Below are 27279 nucleotides of genomic sequence, written 5' to 3'. Positions count from 1 at the left end.
CTGTGGTATGTCTCCTCTAGGTGACTGCTGGCCACATGGACCCCAATTCCCAGCCCAAGGCCCCAGAAGTTTTGCTGATGGCAGACTGCAGGATTAGGACAAGTTATGATTGCTTTTACCCCCAAAAAACTCCACTTGTATGTCCTGATGGATTCTGAAGAAAGGGAGGTCTGCAGCTAACGCCCCCATTTTTGCCAGCCTCGAAGAGAAGTTTGGCATCAAAGACACAGTGTGCACAGCAAAGAGAAGAGTGCAAAACTGTGCTGTATGCTTCAGAAAGCTTTACAGCTTCACTAGATGGGACACTAAAAGCTAGTACTGGATCCATTAAATAGACATGGACACCTGCTGCCATACTACAGGGCAGAGAGCCACCTTTACCTATTCACAGAGATGGTTCAGTCACCAAGGAATGCCAAATCCAGTGCAAACCAGCACAGCTTTGGTCCTGTCCATAACGAAACTGTCCAGTAAGTGAAATCCTGATCACATGTGTGCAGCCCCAAAACAGCTGAGGAAACAACAAGTGACTACTTTGCTCTGCCTCATCTGACTCTGGAATAATGTAGTGTTTTCTGTGGGTCACAAACATTGCCCCGAGTATATTCCACCACGCAAGATTTAACGTCATCTTTGGAGCCGTATCGATCCAAGAAGTTGTCAGTGGTTTTATGGCAGCTGCAATTTCGCTATTTTTATCATTATTTCACACCACCGATTAACCTAGGTGGGAGAAAGGGAAATGGCATGCTGCTCTGCTCACAGTTAGATGATCTGTGATGGCGAAAAATGTTTTCATGGTGTATCCATGGACACCTGTTCAGGCTGAGCACTCTTTTGTAACAGAAAATACCAGCTGACTTTTAAGGCAAAATATGCAGTTATTATCTTAAATTAACCTGGTTTAATTGTTTAAAAAATATTTATATCAGAACTATTTTTGTTCTACCCTTTGCATTTAAAAAGTAGCCAAACACATTCCTGCCACGATAAACACTTCATATACAGATTTAAATCTAGGCGCTAATTTCCAGGAAAAGCAGTAATTCGTTTTGAACAGGTTTCTTAATGGGATTACTTAAGATCTTTTCAGCGGTTTGATTCAACTTAAAATACATAAGCACATGTACTATACATGTCAGGTATATTACATTCTCTAAAATACGAACAAGCATGATTTCCAAAGCAATTCCTCTGTAAATGATCAGTATACCTCAATCATAATTTAAGTACCTTGGTTAAGCTGCTCTTCCACTTGCTTGAATAGACGAGTACATCAGATCTGGGATGAGTAGTTCTTGCTTGAGTGTACAAGGGTTTTTCAACTTTTTGTTTTGAATTGAGGAGGGAGAGAGCTACCTTTGTCGACAACCCAAGTGGATTGGGATTGTTGGGACTAATGGTCCATGTAGAATAGGCTGAGATTTTCTGATCATTTTGCAGCAGATGCAATGGTTTTCTCTTCAAGAGATAACACCAGGTAAAACTTGTTGTGGTCTTGAGGCTTGGAAATGACAACCTCTGCATTTCTCCTGCATTCATTGCAGTCAGTGTAGTTACAGGCTTTGCTTGGCCCTGGCTATTGATGTGCTTGCTCTCATTACTGTTACTTGGGGACTTTCTTTCTTGACTGCTACTTACAGCATTGAGAAGAGAACTCTGATTATTCACTGGAGACAATTCAGATGGTTTTCTAACTACAAACACTGGCAATGCTGAAGACTTAAGGTCTTCAGATTCTGGCAACTCCTTTAGGGTTTCTGAAACCCCAGTGTCAACTGAATGACGGTCAGGCAACAGCAGGTCTGAAGTACTAGCTTTGATGCTTTTTTCATGCTGTGCAACACCATCAGGATCTAAGAGGTGATTTTCAAGAGGCTCTGTGGTGCAAACCTGTCTTACCAAAACTGGTTTCTTTTGCTTACTGGCAGGGTCATTAGATCTAACGTTCAGTGAATGCAGTGGTCTAGCATCTGTCATGCAGGCAGCTCCACTCTCATCTTTAACACGTTTTTGCTGTTTTTCCATGGCAATATCTAAACTGTTGGCTGGGGAAAGCATTCGCTTACTTGAAGCTGTAGCTTCTGGTTGAGGGAAGAGTCCACTAACTGGCACTTTCTGAATAATATTCAAAGAGCTCGACAAAGGTGAATTTCTGATTCCACTTTCTAGCTGTGAATTTTCAAATTCAAATAAATTTGGCAAAGTCCTCTGATGATCTTTGTGAGGTTTTGGCAGCTGAGTTTTGCCTTCAAGCATTGGCACTGTCACAACATTTGTTTTGCAAACAGATTGATTTACCTGATCCTGGGTCACAAAAATGTGAGGAAGGGGTGTAACAGTTGCAAAGCCATAAGATGGCATGCTGCTGTGAATACGGACGGGAACCACAAAAGGAGAAATCTGATGTATTTGACTGCTGCAGTTATTAGGGACAATTTGCTTTAGAGGAGGCACCGAGTATGGATTAGACATGTCAGCCAGTTTAGTCTGCAATTCAAAGGAGGATGTATTCTGATCTACTCCAGCTTGATTTGGAACAGTCTGAGTTGACAGAGTATTTTTTAGCAATTTAGAAGTGTATGGCTGACCTATATGTAATGTTTTAACTTGAAGTTGATACTTTGGAGCAAAACAATCCTTTTTTTCATCAGGATGACAAGAAAGTGCATATGTGCTCCCTTGTTCTCCTTGGGCTGATGTTTTAGTAGATGTCTGGGAAAGCTGGTGAGTTGAGGATGGCTGTCCTTGACTATTCAACACATGATCTAGAGGCTGCTGAACTGAAGACAGGCTAACAGGATTACAATTCTGAATTGTCAAGTGCGGCCTGGAGTGAGTCTGTGAATGCTGAGTACTTGAAGGAAACTCCACCGAAGATTTGCCGGACGTCTGCAGCCTGTGCAATGGCACTGTGGGCACATCTGTAGCATGAGCTGTCTGAAATGAAGAAGTCGATTTAGCTTGAGGCTGATGATTTTCTGGAGCAATATTTAAAGATATTTGTCTCACAAATGGCCCCCTCCTCCTTTCTAGCAGAGGCACATGTCCAGTAACTCCATTTGCAGATGACACTTTTGGAGCAGCTACCTCTACGGGTGGGGCAGGTTTTGATGGAGACATGCTTCCACAGTCGAAAGACTTACTCCTGTAGTCCACAACCTCCATTGATGGCTGCGTGCAGCTGATTTGCTCCGAGGCAGCACGTCTCATTTCCCGGTAATGCGGTCCAGGCACAGCTAGTGCATGTGAGCCAGCGGGAATCATGAGGAATTCTGACGACTTACTGACAGTCTCTGCTTTGGAAGGGTTCTCAGTCTTCAAAGCTTCATCTTTATCGAGTGAAGCTGAGAAACTGGAGGCATGAGACAAGCTACTCTCCCGACTTAAGCTTCTGGAAAGAGTGGAGTCAACGCTTGATTCAGCGGATGAATGCTCCATTTCAGCCAAGCGAATTCTTTTCTTCTTTGGTGGAAGCTTTTCTGTTGGCAATTTTGACAGTGTTTCACTGCGCTGTGGCCAATTAAACTTTTCTGTCTTTTCCTGATCGCTGCATTGGTTTTCTTGGTCTCTGTCTGGTTCTTCTGTGACCAGTATTTCAGGAACCTGGATGTTATGCTGGCGAACAAGTCTTGACGGCTGAAGAGGTACACTTCTCTCATTAGAAACTATTTGGCTTCCCTGAACTTCCCCTCTAGGTGCTTCTGATGACAGGGGTTGATGATGCTGGGGAGTATTTAGATGAGAGTGTCTATCCTCTTGGATTACAACTGTGTTCAAAGAGCGGTGCTTTGCAACCTTGTTGGGCTCTTGAGAAGAAACTGGTGATACTCTTTCAAACGATTCCGATTTCTCAAACGAACTATTTCTGCTCAGTGAATTGGTGTGCTGTATTACTGAAATGCCAGTCCCTTGTCTTTTCAGCTCCACCTTTTCTTGCACAGCTGAACTTGCCTGCTTTTCAATGAGTGGAGCCATCTTTGGCTCAGTAGTCTGATCTGTGCCTCGAGCCACAAGCTGAATCTGGGAACTCTGAAGTAGAAGGTTGCTTGGCTGTTGTGATCCTACCACTGCTGTTGCACTGTGTTTTGAGAGACTGGAAGAATTTGCTGGCTTGCTTTGGCCTTCTGTGTTCTTTGATGGTATACTCGTATCATTTTGTTGTGGGTCATCATCATCGCCAACACTTTTCATTTTCCTTCTTTTTCTTATCTGGGGTGTCTGCTCCCAGACACCAGTTGAAGTAGTGACTCTGTAGTGTAGAATTTGAGGCTGTGCACTGTTTGGAACAGTTTTATGTTCAGGCTCTCGGATTGCTGCTTTAGTTTTAGGTCCATGCAATTCTGAACAATAAAATTTCTTGTGGTTTTCAAAATTTTCCAGTTTTCTGTATCTGTTTCTGCAGGTTTCACACTCAAACATTGTTCCTCGCACCTGAGGGGACTTCTTTGTTTTTTCTAAATTTGATCCCTGTGCCAGGGACTTGCTCCTTTGCAATAAAGATTCATTTGATAAATTACATCCCAGATAACTTTCTTCTATAGATCGCACCGGTCCAAGAACTTGGCTTTCACCAGTAGAAGAATCTTCTATTGCTGCCTGTCTAACAAGTGTCCGAGGATGTCCGCCTTGGTTCAGTGGAGTAGCAGGTCCCGATACAAAAACATCATCATATAAAGAGCCAATTTTATCATCAAATGACTGACTTCCTCGAAGAGGATGAGAGGGAGGTATTATATTTGGAGGTACTGCTGAGTAACTGGTAGTAGGCATGGAATTACTTCGTGTTATAGGTAAACAGTCAAGGGACGGTACAGAAAGAAGAAAAACTTGCTTTGATTTCTCAGTGGGTGTGAAAGGAGACTTTGGTATATCAGAGCTTGAGCTAGTTCTTCTTCCCATGGGTTTTAAATCAAACTGGAAAGAATCCTTAAATATGTAGGATTTTGGTGAATCTATGCTTCCTCTTCTCGAAAGAGATGTTCTTCTCGGTTTCACACTATCTAACTGTTTGTCATCCACAACAGCTTCATTATCCGAAATTAGTTTTGAGATACGCTCTTCAAGAGTTTTTGTTGCCATGGGAGGTCGCATTTGGCCAGAGAGAATCAGATTTTTTTCGGCACAAACAGTTTGTACTACTGATGCTACCACGCCACTTGCTCGTGGCACACAGGGCAGGTTTTTATTTGGGTCTTTCTCAGAGGTCAACAATCCTCTTACGAAAGGAGCTGGTGGGCTCATGGTTTGATCGGCACTTTCAGAACGAGAGAAATAACCAGAATCAGTACTACCTAAACTTCTAGGACTCAAAAGACATTTTCCCTGCTGATCTTGGGAACCATCGGTTGCCTGTTGTCTCTGGAGCTGAGCATGCACTGCTCCTACTGCAGATCCTAGCTGTTCCTCTAATAGGCCCATTTCTACTTTCTGGTGTTGCTTTATGTCATTCTCCTTGAATGAGGCTGTATGTGATAAATTTGACTGAAGAGTTGTCACTTTAAAATCTCCTTTTCTCTGTGCTGCAGCAAGCTCGGGTGCTGGTTCTGTTACTTTTGGGCTATCGGCCCTTAATGGAGAAACATTTACAGGATGAACGACTACTTTTGGCAAAGCTGCCCTTACTTGAGGTTCTGTATCATGTAATGAAGAGTCACCTGGTATACAATCTGGGTTGCTTAATGGAACAGGGCTTCCTTTTCGCAACGTTTCTGCACTTGAAATGACTTTCATTATTTGTGTGGGTTCCAGTTCTTGATCATCTTGTCTTTCATCAGCAGTGCCTTCATCTTCACTTTCACCACTTTCTTCCACATCTGAATGAATACTAAGTGCTTTGTCCGAGTCATGAGATAAGAAGAGGCCACCCGAATCTGGTTGTAGGACAAGTCCAAGTTTGATAGCATGTGCATGAGATTTTTTGTGCTTGTACAGATTGCTTTTGGTTTTAAATGAAAACCCACATGTCACACAAGGATACGGTCGCTCTCCAGTATGGGATCGAATGTGCTTTTGGAGAACACTGGGCTTGGCACAGGCCCGATTGCAATATTCACAGACATATTTCCCTAGCTTTTTAGGCTTCTGGTCTTTCAAGAGGTTACATATTTGTTCTACACCATGGTTTACAACTGATGCTATCTGGGCTGAATTATACATGGGACCTATAGACAAGTGTGTTGAACTCGATGTGCTAATTGACAAAGGCGAAGATGAACTAGCTACTAACTGGTTTTGAGGAAAAACCTGAGTTACAGTGGAAGATGAGGTGTGAACGACAGATGAAGTTACTGCTATGCTGTAAATCTGCTGGAGCTTGGGGTTTTCTTGACTCTGCTGTTGCACCAGCGATCTAGTGAAACTTGGACACATAACAACCTGGTGATTTTGTTGACTGGTTTTAGTAATAAGGTCTTGTGAATGAGAAACTGATTGGCCTTGTGCTTGTCCAGTCTTGGCTGTTGCTGCTACATGCACATTGTTTAACGTACGTGGGTAATAGTGAGGTCCAGCTGCAAACTCATGCTGTGACAAAGCTGACTGATTTTGGATGCTCATTGTATTGGACGTGACACTAGAAGAGGTGCTTACAGTTTTATTTGGTCTCAGTTTCTCTATCTGCATCCCATAAGGGGGGCACTCTTGTGCTAAGGTGTTCAGTTCAGGCTCCATAGCTTTTAATAAGACATCGAATGCAGTATGTGTACATGGGGATGACGTACTGCAATCAACAAAATTAGTACATTCATTACTGTCAGTCTTTGTTTTACTTGATGAGGAGTTTGAGAGACACTTCTTCTCTGGTGAGTTCAGTTGGTTTGCATCAGTATCCTCCCCTGCCTGTTTACCCAAATCTAAGGACTGATGCGTCAATGAAAGCTTTGTCTGCACTGATGTCTCAGATGTGGTTGTTTCAACACTTATCTCACTACTAAGCGCTCCCCCATTTTGTTTGGTACATTGGTTTCCATTTTGCATGGGTAGGTGATCCTGTGCTGTGGCGTGTTCAGAGGCATCCGGAAGAGATTTTAGCGGTGAAGGGTCTACATTTTGCTTAACCTTGGCTTCGGCGGGGCTCCTCAAAGGCGATTTTGGTATTTTTTTTAGATGGTTTTCGGTCACAATCTTTTTTCTTTTCACACCTTTAATTGTATCTTGTGTTCCTCTAGTACCAGCATCAGGGATTTCTGTTAAAACACAAAGAGAATAAAAAAGAATATTCAAACTGGATAATGCAGTATATTTTTATTTATACCATTTTACCATCTCTAAGTTTCAACAGTAAGCCCTGGGGCAACAGGCCTGTCCATCTCTCCAGCCTCCAGTATTTTTTTTAACAGTAAACATATCTTAGCAAAGATCTATTTTGTTTTTATCTAAAAGGAGCAATGCTTTCTAACTGATGCTGTAAGATGTTACAAAAGTAATTCACTGTAGGAAAAGCTTCAAAAGAAATGTAAGAAATGTAAGAAAAGAAAGGCTACTGAAGGAATATTTTAGCATTTATAGCAACTCCTTTTCAGATAAAGTAAAAAGAAACCTCTCTCTTTTACTTGTTTAAAAATTCAAATCATTATAGCAGGAAAATGAAGAACCAAGACACAAATTCGTTTTCATGTCGTGTTTGTCACTTTTTCCATCTATATGTTGCCGTAGTCAAGGAATGAAGACAACTTCCTCACGGTTATATTTGTAAGTAGATTTATCATGGAAATGGCACAACCACCCACACCATCTGTCAAATACTGTATTTCAGAGCTCCAATTACTGAACTTCAATAGCATTTCAGATGAGCAACTACTGTAGATGAATAAAATCAGTCACACTTAAATTATTTTCTATTTGTGCATCATGAAACAAAATAAACTAAATTTGAGTTATTTCATTACTAGCTACACTTGTTGCTGATTTTAAGCAGGTATGGACGCAGAGTTTTAGGGGTGTAGTGAAGAGGAAATGAATTGGAGTATTATTCAGCAGAGTAATTTTGTAGCAAGTACTTGTATTTCTACAGAGTCCAATTTCCTTTATAACAGAAAATACATATAGACTGAATTTCAGTGTTGATAGTTACAGGTTTTTTCTTTGATACCTGATGTTACAGACCCTTGTTTAACCTGTTTGCTAGTTTGTTTTTTTTTACTTCTTTCCTAACATACACTCAGTCATAGCCACTGCCTCAGCTACCATCACTGGTAGTGCAGAGGAAGCCAATTATTAAATGGATGTAAATCCATTTTCTTATAAAAGTCATTAATTAGGCTGTTAGCCAAACCCATATTTGTCTGATTGCCAATATACAAAGCAAAGAAAGAATCTGATGTGACTAGAGGGCTGATGTCTCTGAAAAGGTTCAGCTGCATACACATTTTGTGAAGCAGTAGCGAGTAACTCCATGTAGTATGTTTACTTCCACATAGAGCTACTCGGGAGCAGAGGTTTATGTACACTTCTAGGTAAAGAAAAACCTTAAGGCAACATATAAAGACACAAAATTCTCACAGTCAACTTCACAAGAAGGTAAGTGGAGAAAGCTCAGACTTCCCAGTACCCATCAACCCTATGGCCCCTTTGAGTGGCATGAAGTCTATCCTCTTGCAGAAACACCAGCTGCCTTCTACACTGCAGTGGGAGGAAAGCCAACGCATAGTATGCATCTGACAAGAGATACTGGAGCTGATGAATCCAGGGTGAAAATCCTGCTCCATGTAAAGGAAGTCCAAGCAATGCCTAAAGTTTGTCTAGCAGAAGAGAATGCAAAGTAGCCAGTAGGAAAAGAAAGGCAAGATGTTACGTTTTCTCCATGCCAGAGCACAACCTAACTGGGATGTGTGCTAATGCCAGATACTTGGAAATTCAAAATCCTGTTTCCAACTCGATGCCAACTTAATGTACACATATATTCATTTAGGGTGACTGGATATTCAGGAGATTCCTTGTGAACTGAAAGATTAAAGACTACACATCGCACATAACGTGGAAGTTCTGCAGAACCTAACCTATTCCTTTCTCAGTCCTGATAGAGGAAGTTTAACTGTGAAGAGTAAGACGTTGTTTTGTCACATTCAGCAGCTCCGTGAAGGAGACACTTGAATCCCTTGACAGAACTACTGGCTCCAAATCCTAGTTACAGGGATTTCGTGCCCTTCTTGTGCATCCAGAAATAAAATTTTGCAGTAATCATTCACTTAACCTTTAAACAAACTTTGCACTTATTTCTTTTGTCACCAAAATCTATTCACATTAGATTGGATTTAACACGTTCAAAGTCAAGCAGTCTTCCATCACACTGTTTTGTACTTTCCATTGTTTCACAATTAAACGAGTGGCTTACACTAATAAGTTATCATCAATATTATTAATGGTGGTTTCTTTAAAATTCAATCTACTGCAACTGTTTTTTTCTTCAATAACAACAAAAACCAATTTTACACAAATCAAAGAGCAAATAACAAGTTAATTACATAAAAGGGTGCTTTTAGCCATGGTTTGGTGATCTCTCTGAAGCATGGCCATATTAATTGAGTGTAAGTAATTTGGTTCCTTTTATGCACACGCTGCAGCTTTTATCCTGTCACAATCATGCCTCCACACAGATCATACTGCCGGTGTTTGTACTGGAGCGCTAAGGGAAGAGCTGGGCAGATTACACATAGCTGGGAAGGTAAGAGTGCCAGGAATTGTGAACATCCAAGCAGACAAACATACAGAAAAAAGACCAAGGTGTTTTATACTGCAGTAATTGAACAATCAATTGATTACTGCTTCCTGATGTCTCAGAATATTAAATAACTACTATTCCTGGGTTTCAACCATATAGCACATACTCAACCTGCACTATGCTAGCAAACTTGAAACCAACACACCTGAAAGATGTAATGTGGCATACAAAAGCCTTAAAGAAAGTAAAAACGTATCTCTAATCTACCAATCAAGCAATTAAAAACACAAATTCATTATGAATACAAGATCGGAATTTTCCATAATCTATTTACCACTTTACTTTTTTGTTCAACACATGCCAAGCGATAAAAATTGTTCGGGAAATTGAAAAGAAGAGAAAAAAGAATAAACAAAGGCAAGTTATGCATTGCATTACACACAGAAATAGTAATTTTCTTTAGTCTTCAATACCACTAATTGTGCTACTTCTATACCAATACAATTCCAGTCTACAGACATCATGAGAACTAGCTTCTTATTTGTATTTCTGACTCTACATCTTTTGTGATTCCAGAGATGGAGTTGCAGGTTTGTTTTAGTGTACCTATCTAGTAAAATGCTCTTTACAAGTCTTAACAATAGTTTAAGTCCTGTGCTCTACTTTACTACTGGATAATTTAATGCAGTATTCATTATTTCCATTATTAATGGAAATATTCACCTCAGGTTTGCTAACAACAAAATTTCTAGCATATTTGGGGAAGAAAGGAAACCCTGACAACTTTGTTTCACTTATTTGTAGCTTTTCATTCCTTTGGTATGTCTTCTTTTTGTATTCCCAGTTTATGTTGAAGCTATTCCATTGCACGTTTGTTAATCTACAGCTACGTGCTTGCACAAAGATCAACTGCATCAGTATTTCCAGAGGCAACAACAAAACTGGTGGCAAGCATCAGTCCCAGAATGCTAAACACTCCTCTGCCTTTCAGGGCTACAAACTTTCCGAAGTATAGTAACTTGACAGGGCCATGTACCCACATCAACAAGCTGACGCTGACAAAGAGAATGTAAAAACAACCTCCCGGGGGGGGGGGGGGGGGGGGGGGGGGGAAGTTTATCTGCTTTTCCTTCTCTCCCTGCCACTCCACATGCTCTGCTCACCTCACCTCATCTCACAGCCCCTCCCATTGTTTGGTGGTAATTCCCCTTTTTCTCAGGTGGTGAAGTTGAGAAGTGCTGTCACCTCAATCAAATGTCTAAAAAGTATCTTCTTCATAAGTTCTTTTACACCAAGTAGGATTAAGTTACCCAGCCCAGGAGAAGAGCTAACAATGCCATTGTGCTCAGCACCTCACTTTTCACATCTCATGGACACAGGAGCGTCTCTTCTGTGTTTTGCATGGTTGGCTTTGTCCTGCTTTGCTATGAAGATTCTCTTGTTTAATTCTTTTTCTTCGGTATGAATTCTGCACTCAAAACATAACAAGAAAAAATTATGTTTCTAATCATGACTTTGTTCACCTGTAATTTCTCTGCTGCACTTTGCTCTATGCACAGGAAATCGAGCAAAAGAACACAGAGGTGATGGTATAGATAGCAATCTGGCAGAGTAACTCATGCAGCAAATAAAGGAAAGGTATAAGTGATCCGGTTTTTTCTTCTGAAGCATTTACTGGTGAACTAGACAGTGTCTTGACAAAATGATCTCAATGGTTTTGTTTAAGTAACTTCCAGAACTGCCTGTCTCAAAGCCTACGTGTTATTATAACACCTACTCTCTTTCTCTCCCTTCTAACAGAGCTACGTGCTTGCACTTTAAAAAAAAAAAGAGAATAAGAGGGAAATGAAGCAAAGCAGCAAGCTCCCTTCTCCCTCGGTGCTACCCTGTGAAACACGGAGCAAGCAACTGCTACCTGCCCCTAAAGTCCAATGTACATAACAATTTTAATCTCATGTGCTCATTTTAAGTTGCAGAATTTAAATAATCACTGTAGGCTTACTCACAGAGACCAGATTTTCAAATCCAAGTGCCTAAACTTTAGCTCCTAAATCTGTACTTCAGCTCCCAGGGCACTGAAAATAAGATCAAGCCTCTTCTGAAAGTGTTCAAATACTAACCAATGTCTTAAACATACAGATAAAAGGTCGCTCTGACACATAATAATGGTAGAGATCCAAAGATGGAATTTTTTCAAAAGACAGATGCCATCACTAAGGATCTTATTCTGATTAAAGTTAAGCTTCCCAGTATCTTTAGATATTCAAAATATTCTAATTCTTGACATCTGATACTTATTTAGTTTTGATTTCACTGAAACTATCGAAAATAGTCAGAATCACGCCACTGGGTTTGTTTCCATGAATAAGTAAAGAACATAATTATGAGATAAAAAAATGTCTGGCCAGCAAATGTATGGCCACCAGAACTTACATTAAATGCAGTAGGGACTAACTAAACTTTCTTTTTTTATTGAATTACCTCTTTAGCTTCATACTGCCTCCCACATGTTAAATATAGCCATAAATATTTTTCCTAAAATTATAGTTTTCCCAAGGTGTAAAAAAAAAAAAAAAATCCAATCAAAAAAACCTTGATTACATAAACCACACATACAACTATGCAAATGTTCAGTCAACAAGTGAACAGAAAGATTTGAACAAGATTAACCGAAGCACTGTGCTTAATTTTAACAACAAACAGAGAGGATTTTCAAGTCAATCACTGACAATTTTAACAGTCTTATTTAAGGTGTCTAACTTCAGATTTCTTGATGGTCACAGGGTGGCCACTCCCTGTTTCAGAAGTCAGAAGGAAAGTCAAAGAACTTGGGGCACTCCAAGTCAGCAGAAATATTTGACAACCTCTGTCATGTCTGAAAACCTATGCTTAAAAGCTTTGATTGCTGAGAACACCAGTCCAAACATAGACAGAGTAGACCCTTAAAAACCACCTGATCCGTATGTAAAGCACAATTTGACATTAATAAAAAAAAGCTGGAGGGGGGGAGCTTTGACTTCAAAGGCTGAAGCAGTCTGATAGGGATTGGATCAAGTGTTCATCGATACCAACATCTGTTTTTGTGTTCATATCAGCAATTACTGGACCATTCCATAAGGCATGGATGAGGTAAGTGTGGCTTCATGATTTCATATTGCCTGTAAACACATGACTATTTTTCTTGGTGTCTTTAACATACAACACCAAGCACTGCATTGCAATGTGATCCATCAAACGTATTGTATTGGCTGTCAGCAAGAGAGAAGTTCCCCTATCCCCTTTTAAGGGTCATTTCACACCAGGTTTTCATACTGGAATGACTATTTTATTAGCATAATTTCTCATTATTAACCAAAATAGCAAAAGTCCTACTAACACAAGCTCCAGAAAAGGTGCACCTGTGTTAATATGTGGTATCAGCACTCATTTGAGTAGTGCCATTCACATAAATGATAGCATACATTTTTGTAAAGTCAAATTAAATTTTAATGCTCCTTACCATCATACCCTGGTAAGCCCATAAAAATCAGTGTATCTCAAGTTCATATATTAAAGGTAATTGTAGAGAAAATGTGCATTGATATACACACACCAAGAAATCATACCCAGTACCTCTAACACTAAGTTTCTCAAATTCAGAAATTAGTATTTCGTAACATCACAAAGTAATTCAGGTGGGAGGGGACCTCAGCAATCTCTAGTCCAATCTCCTGCTCAAATCAGGGCCAGCTAAGGGATCAGAGCAGGGTCCTTAGGGATTTGTCCCATAGGGTCTTTGACACCTCCAAGGAGAGACTCTACACAGCCCCTGTGAGCAACATCTTCCACTGCTTGACTGTCCTTGTGGGGAACAAGCCAGTCCATGCTTCTCATTTCAACTTAATCCTACTGCTTCTCGTTCTCCCACCATGCTCCACTGTGCAGAGCCTGACTCCACCTTCATAACAACCTTTAACAAAAACACCTCTTCTCAACGCTGAATGCGCCTTGGTCCCTCAGCCTTTCCTCACAGGACAAGTGCTCAAGCCCTGGTGGTTGTGGTGTCCCAGTGCTGAACTCCCAGGTTTTTGGTGTTCATCCTGCACTGGAGGACCCAAAACTGGACACAGGATCTAAATGTGATTTAAGGATTGCTGAGTAGGGGAAGATAATCCCTTCCCTTGATCTCCCGGTCATGCTTTCATTCCTACAGCCCAGGATGTGGCCTCCCTTGCTGCCAGGCTGGCTGCTGGCACATGCCCAGCCCGATGTCCACTGCATCCCCAGGGCCTTTCCACAGAGCTGCTCCCTGGTCAGTCAGTCCCCAGACTGACTCTCTGCAGGGCTTTGCATTTGTACCTGCTGAAACTAGACTTATTACTGCTCTGGTTGTTGACCCATCCAGACCTTACCACCTAACCTGGATACAAGAATATAGTGGGAGACATGTGTCAAAAACCTTGTTGAAGTCAAGGTAAAAAACTCACATCCACTGCTTTCCCCTTGTCCCCAAATCTAGTCACTATAATAGAAGCCATTTTATCATGGTAATTTTATCACTGTTTTCATCAGTTTCTACTGTTATGAGACTGGAATATATAAAGCTGAAGGTTTGCAAAGTACTTTTGCTCACGTTTATAACCAATACACTGTTTGCATGCTTCTTTAGGTCTTCATTTTATTAAGTCATCTGGATCAGAAAACATACCAATAATATACTCTCTGGCTCCAGGGGAATAGCATCCCCGAGGAATTCTGCTTTTCTACTTTTCTTGCCACTTAATTCTTTTTCCCATCTGCAACTTCCACCATTAAACACATCACACTAGTAAATTCTGCGCACACTTCATCTCACTGATGGCAAAACTAACAAGCACCTCAACAAAAACAATGCCATCTAAAAGCATTCAGTTTGTTCCACAGGATGCCCTAGTATCACTACAGATGTGGCTGGCATTGCTTTATACCTAAATCTATTCGTATGCAATTTATAGCTTTTCAACTAAATACATTCCAAGAAATACCCATATTGCTGGTTACCTAAATTAAGCAGTAGTTAAGAACAGGCAAACATTATTTAATAAAGTACAAATGGTAAAGTTTAAACTATCCAATCTACATTTTCCACTACTTCTATATGAAGTGAATTGTCACTTTGACGGTAACACTGGGGAAAGGAAGAAGTATTTTTTGCCTTTGAGTAACATTGTCCTGAAAGAATAGGCCTGTCTATTTTTCAAACTAGCTTGAAAGAGAAGAGCTGGTGCGGGAGGGAGCAAGAGGTGTCTGAGCTGCAAAGATACACTAAAGATGAAAGGGCAGAATAACTTTCTGGACTGACCGAGGCTAGGGTGAAGTGACAGAGAAATACTGCACTCATTAAAACAAAATATAAAAGCTTCTTCCCCTAGAATCAAGAATATTTACAACCTCGTTAACTGAAATAAAGCAAACGTTCAGCCACAGAGAGAGGCGCACCCTGGACTGCTCCTCATGCACTAGATGACATACTGTTGCACCATTAGTGAGGGCAGAGAGGATTAGATTTATAAATTGTGCAATGACATCTTAGCATAAGGTAAGCGAGACACCTTAGCCCCAAGGCACACAACCTGGACTTATCAGGAAGCTCCCCTGTGATACAGTTTCATCCCAGACATGAGAGCTGCCAACTCTTGTTTGGCCTTGGGATAGGTAAAGAGCAAATGACAAGATGCAGTCTGGGGCTGTCTTTCTGACAGCTTCTTTTCAAGTTATGGCTACTACACATCAAGACAACCCTGCAGTGAGACTTCTGATGGGCTGTAAGGACATAACTACCCTACACTAGTGAGGCCAAGAAAGATCTTTGTAAGAGCTTGGTCTAATTTTGTGCATTTAGCTTCCTGACTTGAGTGAAGAAAGTAACAACCAACAGATTTTTAGCCATGAAATCAAGGTGCTTAATGAGGAAGACCATGAAGATCAAACAGCAATAAACTTTTGACCACTGAGGTAACACTAAAGCCTCAGCTGAGAAATGTCAACGTCCATATGTGAACAGGAATCAAATGCAACATTTCAGCACATCTGAAAATCTCTGACCAAAGTGAAATGATTCTCTTTTTTTTCCCAAAAAGAGTTAATTTCCTGCCCATATAAAACAAAACATGACATTCAATACTGACTGAGATTTCCCACTATTACGTGTGTAAGAAACCAGAGACTGAACCACTGTAAGCTTTCACAGGACTTGAGCATTTCATTGAAAGACAGAGGAAAGGCAACACAGGAATGGCAAGTACTGACCACACAATCTATGGTTAATGCCTAACTGCTCACGCAAAATGTCAATATATGAACATTCAGCAAAGGTGTAGAGTAGTTTTATAAACTGTACAGCTTTATAAACTGTTTATAAACATGCTCAAAAATTTAAAATATTTACTATATTATGTAGCTCTATGAGCTTATGTACTGGCTCTGCATTACAGCCATTTAACAACACTGTATTTCTCATCTACGCAGAAGCCTCAACACTAAACTAAGAAAACAAATCATTGCTTAAGAGCTGTTAAGATAAAGTACGTTGACTACGAGCAGGTGGACAGACAACATTATGACAGCTAACATCACCAGTCAGCCCAGTCTGAGTTGCTCTTCCTCACTGGGCACTCCAAGGACATGAAAAAAGACAGGATGCCTCCCCAAAGGCAAATTAATGAGCTCTCAAGTCAAAGCCCCATCAGAAACCAGTTCTGTCCAGTTACCCATGTAAGAATAAAGCTGTTAAAACATAACCAGAGAAAGTATGTTGCCAGAAATTAACTGAAATACCTCAGGGACATCTGTAAATCTTCCTCATATGTCAGAAAATGTTGTGAACAGTTTCATGATTAAATTATCTGTTTACAATTTAAGGATTATCAGTTGTTACTGGAAAGTTAGGATTTGGTTAGCAAAACTTTAGAACAACTTCTACCCCTAACATACAGAAGAAGAAAGTCCATTAAAACAGAACTATGGAACGGCTCATGGGTTATCAGCAATGAGCAACTGCTATCTGGTCAGATGAGATATTGAGTATAAAATCCCCAAACATGAGTCTCAGGGCAAAAAACCCAGAAATGAATGGAACAAGATGTTAACTACACTCTCTTTGCACATAATGATGTTCAAATGGAACGAGCTCCGCAGTCATATTCTCTGCATTTCTTTAATATAATCTTCCATTTGAAAAGCAGGGATCAAATGGAGCAATTTCCATACTGCCTGTAGCAACTGAAGAGAAATGAAGAGCAGCAAAGAGCTCAGACCTAACAACCATACTATTTAAAAATAAAGAAATAGGAGCTCTGGCAAAGCAAGTAGGAAAAGTCTTACACAGCAGGTCTGTTTTTTAGGACATGTGAACATGACAAAAGCTGAAGAAGTTGATTTGATGGGAATCTAGACACTGGGGATGTCCTAATCATGGAACCTTGGTCTGTTGTGCTTAAGGTGTGAAGGAGGATGTCCCCCAGAGTAGGTTTGCTGAGGTCCCACTGAACTACTCACAGCTCTTTCCTCTCCCCATCCTCACCTGCCCTTTTGCACAGTTGTCCCCAGTCTCTTTTTCTCCCTCTCATACATAGACACATGCACTTTTTTAGGAGATTCCTATGAAAAGACACCATCCAGGTCAGTCTATAGCATATAACTGCCAGGGAGTGGTACACTGTATCTAACTCACCATCCATTTATGTTATATTTTCCCTTTAGAAGAAGGCCAAAGCAAATCAACAACTCCCTGAGCTAAAGTTGTATCTGGAAAGTATGAAAAAAATACTCATTACTCATATGCAAGGCAGACTACAAGGAAGCTAACAAGTGAAAAAATCTCACATTTCCACAACTGGCTTGCTCCCAGCTCACATCAGCTAAAATTAGCAACCTATTGCATTTACTACACACGCGTAGGTATGCCTCTCGAATTAGCTAGTTCGTTAGCTCAGCATCCTCCCAGCACAAAAATGAGCTTGTTCTGGCCTCAGATTTTAGAAACTTACAAGAAGTCCTTCTATTCACTAAAGCGAGGTCAAGCTCAAAATGTTATTGTGCCTGAAAACACAGCCACTGATTTAACAATGCACTGTACTGTGACTTGGAATAGCCACTTCCCATTTACTATCAGGAAGTTGCTTTTTCAACAATTGTTTTACAAAGTTAATTTGTACAATGTCCCTTTGAAAATGTTACTTGCAGGTTGGAATCTCTTTTGCTGAACTGTCACTCAAAAAATTTGCTATACTTGTCAGGAAAAGTCAAAATACTATTACTTTAACATCCCATTAATGCTTTAACCAAGTTCTCATAATAGCTCCAAAGGATGAAATGTTCAATTTAAAACTGTAAATCTGTTTGTCTGCCTGTCAAAACAATACCAGCTCTTGCTGTGTCTAGCACCAGCAGTGGATTTACTGAGCAGATTTCAGCTGCTAGTAGTCTAAACTAAATGTACTAACGAAAGAAAATTAAAATAGAAATAACAGATACAGACATTGACTCATAACCTAGGAGGTTTTTCAGGAGCCAGAAAACTTCCCTGGGTTAAGCCCATATTCTAACATTGTCTCTCAGAGCAAAGAACATGTAAAAATCTCCATATTTATCAGTTTGCCCTCACTGGTAAAATGAGGACATCAAAATGTACTTAACTATTGAAGACTGAAGCAATGGAAAAAGAAGTGAAATGATATCAGAGACCATTCCTGCTCCCACAGAAGTTGGTAGCGTTTTCTCACTGTCCTTCATGGGCATAAAACCCTGCACTAAATATGCCTGAAGACAGAAAGGACCTTTCAAGTCACCCTTGTTATTAGCAGCATGCAATGTTCCCTCAATGGGAAAACGCCAGAGATTTAAAGAATAGATGAGACTTTATGAAAATGTGAGATCTTGTATGACATGAGCTACAGACATGAATAGTTCCTGTATTAAGCCAATCATGGCTGTCTGAGCTGCTGTAAATACTTTAGGAAGATAATTCAGTCTTGATTTAAAGCCTTATAGTTTGACGTACACAGAACAATTTAAATAAATTACCTCTCAGACACATGTATTGACATATTTTAATGTAGATACAAACACTTTATGAAATCAGACATCAGGAAAATGCAAACTGAATTGCATGAAATATCATTGCTAGCTTGTAGATTTGAACATTTGGGAAGTAAAAGGTAGGTAGCTCTGGTGTATGTCAACAGAAAAATAAAATGGAAAGCTAATCCTCTCACGAGCATTAAGTAGCAAACCGGACACTACTGTAACTTGTAACTTTTGAAGATTATATACTTCCATTTAGAGCAACTGTATTTCTAGCCCATATGGTTGCTGAAGATAAGGCCAGAAAGATGAAAAGAATCAAATGAAACTTTGGATCTTGGTTACACATCTTGCCTAAAAAGTAAGGCACAGTTTCCTACAAATACAAAACGGAACGAAAAGTGTTTTGGACTAATGATACTATGTGGGTACCAGAGCAGCAAAGAATTGAGAAAGCTCACATGCTTGCAAACCTACAGGAAAAATTCAGGGAAACATCTGTGGAAGATGAGATCATTCGAAGCTGGTAAATCAAAATGCTGAAATTGTTTAGCATCACATTTCCCGATTTTTGTTTGATCTCTCCCCTTCTCATTCAATTTCCTATTTCCCTTGAAGGAAAGAATACAGTATTGACCACAGCTGATGACCTAGGGAGCGGGGTACGCCACCAGCACACAGTGCTCCCACCTGCTTTTTGGCAGAGAGAGGTGCAGTGGCAGGAGGTGGGTTTGGGAGTGCCTGCAGGGAGGGGAGAGGAGGGAAGGGACGTGGCTGCGCCTTTGAGGCCAGATGGTGGGCCGATGAGAGTCATCTCTAAGCTGGGACATGGCAACATAAAAAGGGCATCAATCTTTAAGACAAGATGTATGCAACATTTGGTTTATCTAGGGAGAATGCTGGCAGATTTATAATAACGTATGACTCCTTCTATAATCTTGTCAATAACATGCATTCATTTAACAAGAGGGATGGTAAGGTAGGGAGGGTTTGGAAGGACTCCGAAGACACAAAATATGTCTACCGTGATTCTGCAGCAGAACCTACATTTCTGAACTAAAGTCTTCAGGCTTCCATTTATAATGACAAATTCCCTCACCTAAATCTCATTGCCGTTCAATTTACTAGAAAAATAATATTCCGTTTAAAAAAACAGCAGATGGGCAAACAAGGTAAAGGGCATTTAATTTCAGTTGCCTCTCCTCAATGCCAACACACTACTTTGAAGGGACTGCAAGTGTGGGAGGGGAACATATGTGCATGTGGATTGTGCATCTCAGAGAATATTTGCTGCTGAAACGTAATTTCTCCTTTCTTTACTCTTTCTTTCCACGATAGCTCAAATGTACATTCACGCAGTGGGTGGTTCCCCACAGCTATTCGTGGACCTATGCAAGCAAATGGAGAGTCTTACAGTCCTGCATGCAGTGACTATAGAGCCACTCCACCAAATGCCATGCCAACCTTGAAGCTTCAGAGACAGATCACCCTTCATTGAAAGTGCAGATGGAGGCTTTAGATAGCCCCATGACAGAGGCTGGAAATAAAGGTATTTTTCAACAGCACCCCAGAAGTTGTTTGGACCTTGCTGGAGTCCAACCAGGGCTTTGAATGGTTCTGTCTTGGTGGTCTCTCAGTAAATACTGACAGAGCTTGCTGCCATTTAAACAACCACTGATCACGTCAGACAAAATTCTTGGACCTGCCAACGTTCCTGTATCTCAGGATGCAAATGAAGAGGGTACTACTAATATCAAAGCACGAAACTCTGGAAAGAGAATTGATCTGGTGAAATTCTGATACTGTCTTAGAGACAAACTTGTGGTACCTCTGGAAGGGAACTCTATCATAAAGATAGATCTGTCACAACTGCTTGGACTTCTGAAAGAAGCGAGAGCAACTTAGAAATCCATCTTCACAGACCAAGAAGTGAACAGCTATGCTGAAGTTCTGAAACTGAGGATGCAGGATAATACACAGCTTTTCACAGGCAGACTGTGAATACACAGTCTTCAAATTCCATGTGCAGCATCTCCAGCCACAGGCAAGAAACTGAAAAAGCTCTTTAAGGAATGTGAAAATGATGGATTGAGAAAGTACAGCAACTTGGCTGATAGCCAAATGACAGACTCAAAGAGGTGCTAAACAGACCTTAACACAGTTTAAGGATAAACCTGACCCCTTCAGCTCAAGTGGGTACTCCAAAATGAGAATTGGTAAACTGGAGGGGACCAACATAACACACTGATCTGAAACTTAACTGACAGCTTATTTCTTTCTGCTGTTTACAACATCATCTTTTCTGGGGGGTGAGACCAAGAGTGCTGTAACAAAAAGAGCCAACAGAACATGGATCCTCCTGGTCCATGCTATGGAGTATAGATCTTGAAGGAAAGGCAGTATTCAAGAGGTAAATCTTCCCATGCTTTGTCTGAGTAAAGTTAGCTGCAATCGCTGAGGCAGCAGGTAATACAAAGCCTCTGATCCCTAATAAGATAGGCTGAAAACAGGCTTCTCCTTGAAGCTACACAGTATACAGCTGCCAGTCCTGGGAAGAGATCAGGAGAGGAGACTGGCAGAGGCCTGCATGCCATTAGAGGGTCTGGAAGTCTGAGTTCAGGATGGATTTGTTGTACTGCATACAGTTTGCAGGGACAATCAGTAAACTTTACAATTTTACCTACTGAAGAAATAGGTACAGTCTACCCATGTGGTCCTCTCCTGCACGTGCTGGTTTTGGTTTGGATAGAGTTAATTTTCTTCACAGTAACTGGTATGGGGCTGGGTTTTGGATTTGTGCTGAGAACAGTGTGGATAATACAGGGATGTTTTTCTTATTGCTGAGCAGTGTTTACACAGAGTCAAAGCCTTTTCTGCTACTCACTCCACCTTGCCAAAGAGTAGGCTGGGGTGCAGAAGAAGCTGGGAGGTGACACAGTGGGGACATCTGACCCCAACTGACCAAAGGGATGTCCCAGACCATATGACATCATGCTCAGCACATAAAGCTGCGGAAGAAGGAGGAAGGGGGAGATCAGAGTGATGGCGTTTGACTTTCCAAGTAACCGTTATAGGTGATGAAGCCCTGCTTTCCTGGAGATGGCTGAGTATCTGCCTGCTGGTGGGAAGTGGTGAACTCCTTGCTTTGTTTTTCTTGCGTTTGCAGCTTTTGCTTTACCTGTTAAACAGTCTTTATCTCAACCCACGAGTTTTCTTACTTTTACCCTTCTGACTGTCTCCTTCATCCCACTGGAGTGAGCAAGTGGCTGTGTGGGGCTTAGTTGCTGGCTGGGGTTAAACCACAACACTGCAGAAAGTCAAAAACTTGGTCAAACAAGAACAGCTTATTCAGAGGGATGAATTCACACCTGACAAACAACCACGACAGTCTGCAGGTCTAAACTGTAATGAGGCCAAGGAACACACACATGTCCCCAGACCACCCTATACCCTGAGGACACAGCAAACACCACAACTGCGAAGTAGAATGAGGAAATCCATCTTCCATTTGATTTAGCCATTGGTCATTGATCTTTTTGGCTGTGACATGGCAAGAAGCAGTTACCTGAAGTGATATGGTTGAGTCCAGGATAATACTCCTAACAGCCAGCGAGACCCCAGGATCAGTGGGCAATACAGAATATACATCACGCCATGAGATGGTTCTTTTGGGGATCTGCTATCCTTCTATGGCAAATCTTGGTGTTGCTGGAGTTGTCACCAATTTTAGTTCCCTGAACAGTTTCAGAAGCAGACAGAGATTCAGGTGGCAATCTCAGCATTGCTGGTACCAAGTATGGAGATAACCAAGTTAGTTCCACTAGTCCTAAAGAATGCAATGATGGTGTTGGTGGAGTTGATGTACCTAGGACCCAGGCTGCTGTGACAGGTAGAGAACTGCTGCAATGGATAAAGAAGAAAACAAATGCTTACAGCGCTTCATATTGGCCTTCAGTGGCTGAACTGGTTCGGGGGATGACCAAATCAGAAGCCTCTGTGGTAATCACAAGGATCTGAGAAGACTTGACTTTACCAGTCTGGAAGGGAGAAGACAGAGAGACTTTCTTGGGATGGCTTTCTTAGGAGGATGGCCAGCGGTAGATCAAAGATAAAGCAGTTGGATTTGGTTGACTGCTTTCCAGCCCACGATACCCACTGGGTCCCACATCAGAGAAGCTTTCACTGCCTTCTCAAGGAGAAATTTTCTGTAGTTCAAGCCCACCATCCCTTCCAGGTTTTAAAGTACACCATGTGGAGCACTCCCTGGGAGCAAAGCCTTCTCTGTCACACTAACAAAACCCTGTACATGTATCAGAAGATGAAATTCAACCCCAAAGTAGGGGCATACCCAGGGTGTAAAACAGCCTTGGGAGATATCATCAAAGCTAAAGAGAAGCACAGCTTCTCCTACTGAAAATTCATAGCAGCAATTGGGCAGTTGAGAGAAAATGAAATGACACAAGAATTATCCACCTTACACACTCCCTAAGCAGGAAGGTGAGCATGGTCCCTAATGAACATGTTTCTGGTCTCAATGGCAGGCCAGTTGAATATCCAGAATTTGAATGTATTTGTGGACTTTCGTGGCGTACTGAAAGGCACTCCAAAAAGTAAAAAAGTAGGTCTTCCAGCTGCAACTTTATACTAAGTAACCAAAGCCCACAAACTCGAAAACTATGTCTGCTTTTTTACTGTTTCCTCCATGCTTAACAGAGTCCTATTCCAATTTGCACTAAATTGGATTACTACGGCTAATGGCAAAATAAGGTGTTAAATAAATATCTTTTTGTAGTCAATTACATTTAACTTAAATCCCACACACATATAAAGTTATGACTGATCAATTCACAATGCTAGTCAGCAGAAACCCAGCATGATGAAACTTCTGAAAAATTTCTCCCTGTGTTACATGCAAAAATATGCTGCGTTACTGACAGGTCTGCTACTGACAAAGCAGTAGTTAACTTATGAAAAATTCCACAAAATTACATTCCCTATTCATTTCAGACAGGAAATAAATCTAAAGTGATTTATACAAGCTGAAAGACAAAATAAATGAACAAACAGGAAAAATATATAACCATACTTTACATGAATCTGTATACACTGGACTGTGATTTAAAATAACTTATGTGAATATGTGCACATTTTTGTTTACTCGTTGAGCTCAAAACATGTATTTTCTTTTTTTTAGTGGCCTTCAGACTCTAAAGCTTCAAATAAATAATTTTGTTTACTTCATATTAGCAATAAATCTATCTTTTCAGACATTTAAGAAACTAAAAAAAAAAAAGGCAGAGGACATTTTTCATTTGAAAAGAGTAACCTTATTACCCCAGTTACTTCTGCATCAATTTTCTATGTAAAAATTTATTTTTCAATTGCCAGGCATATGAATTTAGGTTGGAAGCCAAAAATTAAGCAGTGATCTCTTGGATCCCAAGATGCTGAAAACTGAGTGCTACGACCACATAAAGCTTTGCAATCCAATCCTTTTCAGAGTACATCGTTAAGTTGACACTAGAAAATTTCTCTTTCTACAAAGATGTTACTGGGCCATATGTGAGAACAAACGCCTGAAAGCAGAGGTTAGCTCATCTTTAGCTTGAACATGTCCATCACAAAAGATAATCCAGAGCAACATTACTTCTGCAAGACCAACATCAAGAAGAGCAGACAGCTATACTTTACATCCCACATTGTTTACGTTTGGATGACAATACCACTTATCTACAATCCACTAAAGTAAAATATGTCAAAACTATTTAGGAGAAGGTCTGGTTTGCTGAAAAGTCTCTGTAAATGCCTGAAGGACTGCTATTACCCTGTTATCATCTAGTCGCTGCTTTTTTTTTTTTTCTCTTCCACCTTGTACAATCATGTAGAGCACCACCACAGCCCTGGTGCCCATATAGACAGTTTGTATCAAACCTTCCCTTGAAAAACTGAGCTAGCGTGAGTTTGGAGAAAAGAAAGCCGAGCAAGATACGGACAAGATTTATAAAATCACAAAGGCAGGGGATAAGGTGACTGTAGAACTGCTATTTAACACTTCTCACCATGTTTGAACCAGGGGACACCTGTTGAAAATTGAAGAAAAACTGGAAATTGAGGGAGAAAAGATAAAATAATGTACTTTTAAATGTGATTGGTAGTGAAATTCTGCAGCTTGCTGCCAGAGAATGCTGGATGCGGATAGCATTTAATCAAAAGGATTCAGAGATAAGAGCTCCATAAATGCCTAAACAGTAAAGGTATGATAGGGCAGACATCCCTAATCCAACGTCTGTGGACATCATGAGGGGAATGGACTGAAGAAAGTGGCCAGGCTTATGTGCTGTCCTTAAACAATATGTCCCATTTCCTCTGTTGGAGGCTGAATGCTGGGCCAGATGGACCCTGCTGAGATCTGCCTGGGTATTTATTTCTTCTAGTTCTCTAATCTCCAAAAAGTTTTGAAGTTCATTGTTACAGAAGATAACAAACTTTGCTTCCAGGTCAGAGCATTAACAATTTACAACACTGTTCACATGTGTCATAGGCCAGAAGGACAGTTCACTACCATGAAAGGTGAATGCCAGGACAAGCACTTACACAGGGTACTGTTAGAGGAAAATATCTCATGCCAAAGCCGGCAGCCCAAGAGAAATGAGGCTGCTGCTGCCGCCCCATGCCACCAGATACAACTGGTAGCAAGGCTGAAAATGTTTTCCCAACAGGGACATGCACACAGAGCACACATATTACACCACATACATACATACATATGGCTGGACATACAGATCCCAGATGGACACTGAGCACTCACACCAACACTAACTACCTCATCCGGCTCCATGATCCAGCTGAGCAGGACAGAGATCCATTAATGGGAATAGTCAAGGTGGACTCCACGAGCAGCTGGGCTCAGAAACTGAGCCTGCCCAGTAGACACCCCGGGAACCCAGTTTCCCCAGCTGCTGCACCTGGACATGAGAGCCTCCAAGGCTGCAGCCCCACTTCAGTTGCTGGTACAGAGCATCACAGACACAGCCAGAGCTGTCCAGGACTCACCTGGTCCCTACAGCGACCCTCCTGTGCTCTCACCCCTACAGACCAGCAGCCACTCTCAGACCCAGAGGTGGCCTTTAGAGACCTCCAAACCCATCCTGGCCCCCAGCCCACTTTACCTACTCACTGGTTCATCTGGCATGATCTTTGCTTGCAGTCTCACCCATACTCTCTCCGGTTGCTGCACCACAGACCCCCCACATACACACAGGGAGTAAAGAGCCTCTTACTGGAAAACAGTTGAAGGTGGAGTTTAATGAGAAGACAGGGCAGGGCAGGACAGGTGATGGTTAGGTTCAGGGCACTGCCAGACAAGCATCTCAGCCAGCCCCTGCTAGCATGCAAACAGACCTTTTTATTTAGTTATCCCTCTACTTCCCACATTTGCTCGTTCCCATATCATCTAAATCCCTCACTTTTTCCACCTTTGGTTTATGTTCTAGACATTCCATAATAAATCCTGTGTAATCTCCCAAAGCTTCTCTCCTGCATCCCCCAACGTGTCCCACACTTCCAGCTAGCAACACTGTTAAGTTCAAAAAGTGACCTGGAGAGCTGCTCCCGAGCCCTCATGGTGACGGGTTTCGCTCCTGGACACTGGGGCTGAGACTCTGTGGGGACAGACCTGGGAGGGGACCAGACAGGCTCTCCCTTCCTCTGAGCCCTTAATTTGGGTTTCTGTCTGCTCCTCTGGGCTTGTGGAGATGGACAGCCCTCCCGTGATGGGCCCAGCAGTAGGCCAGCAAAGTCATGTTTGGGCTCCCCCCTCAGTGTCTCTCTGGCCATCTCTGCGGGTGTGTACATGAGCTTTATCACACAACCAAACAGGTACCACTGCAGTCAGGCAGCCTTAAAGCGCAGCAACTTTCCACCAGCTTTCTAAGCTCTAACACACAGATTTAATCTGTCACAGGTCATCTGTTTCTTAAAATAACCTGTGATGATCAATCCCCCTTCAGCATCTGTTAGAAATCATCACATATTGCTTGCCATAAACCAAATCTGGTTATTAATGATTAGGGAAATCATATCATATCACAAACCAATGGTTAGCACAGGCTGTAGTCAATTGTAGACAATAACTTGTGCACATCCCTAACACTACAGCTTCAGCAGTATCATCAAGGTCAAGGCAGCTACTCAAGTGGTTAAAACAAAGCCTGTGTCTCAGCAAAATTGGGGTGTTACAGACACAGCCCCTGATCTGCCGACAGACATACCAGGGGCCTCATCCAGCGCATAGAGTCTTTTCACTGATGCAGAAAGGCTTTGGATCAGCCTTTAGAATCACAGTGTGCTTTTTTCTATTTCATTTTTTGGGTTTATTACCTCTCTGTTGGTCTTCCGTTCCATTAAGTTGTTTTTGTGCTTCTTCAATTTTGTCTGCAAGAAAGAGGAGTCATTATTAAAATACATATATTAAAAAAGCAAGATTTTAGAAAGTCATTTACTTAAATCTGTCTTGAACTATCTGATTATATTTAGGAATTATACCATTCACATGTAAATATGTAGTATATTATTAG

General features: G+C 41.2%; 1 protein-coding gene across 1 annotated transcript in view; it reads right to left on the bottom strand.

Moving 5' to 3' along the window:
- Window positions 1–27279, bottom strand: part of HIVEP1 (HIVEP zinc finger 1) — a 127824-nt gene that overhangs the window by 30715 nt on the left and 69830 nt on the right. Inside the window, exons 3-4 of the mRNA XM_074899678.1 lie at window positions 27083–27136; window positions 1234–7187 (exon numbers count right to left, since the gene is read on the bottom strand). Of these exons, the coding sequence (XP_074755779.1) occupies window positions 1234–7187; window positions 27083–27136 (6008 nt within the window). The remainder of the gene's footprint in view (window positions 1–1233; window positions 7188–27082; window positions 27137–27279) is intronic.

The sequence above is a fragment of the Athene noctua genome, chromosome 2 (assembly GCF_965140245.1).
Source record: "Athene noctua chromosome 2, bAthNoc1.hap1.1, whole genome shotgun sequence".
NCBI classification, from domain to species: Eukaryota; Metazoa; Chordata; class Aves; order Strigiformes; family Strigidae; genus Athene; species Athene noctua.
The sequence above is the reverse complement of the archived record's forward strand: the minus strand, read 5'-3'. Positions and strand labels throughout refer to the sequence as shown.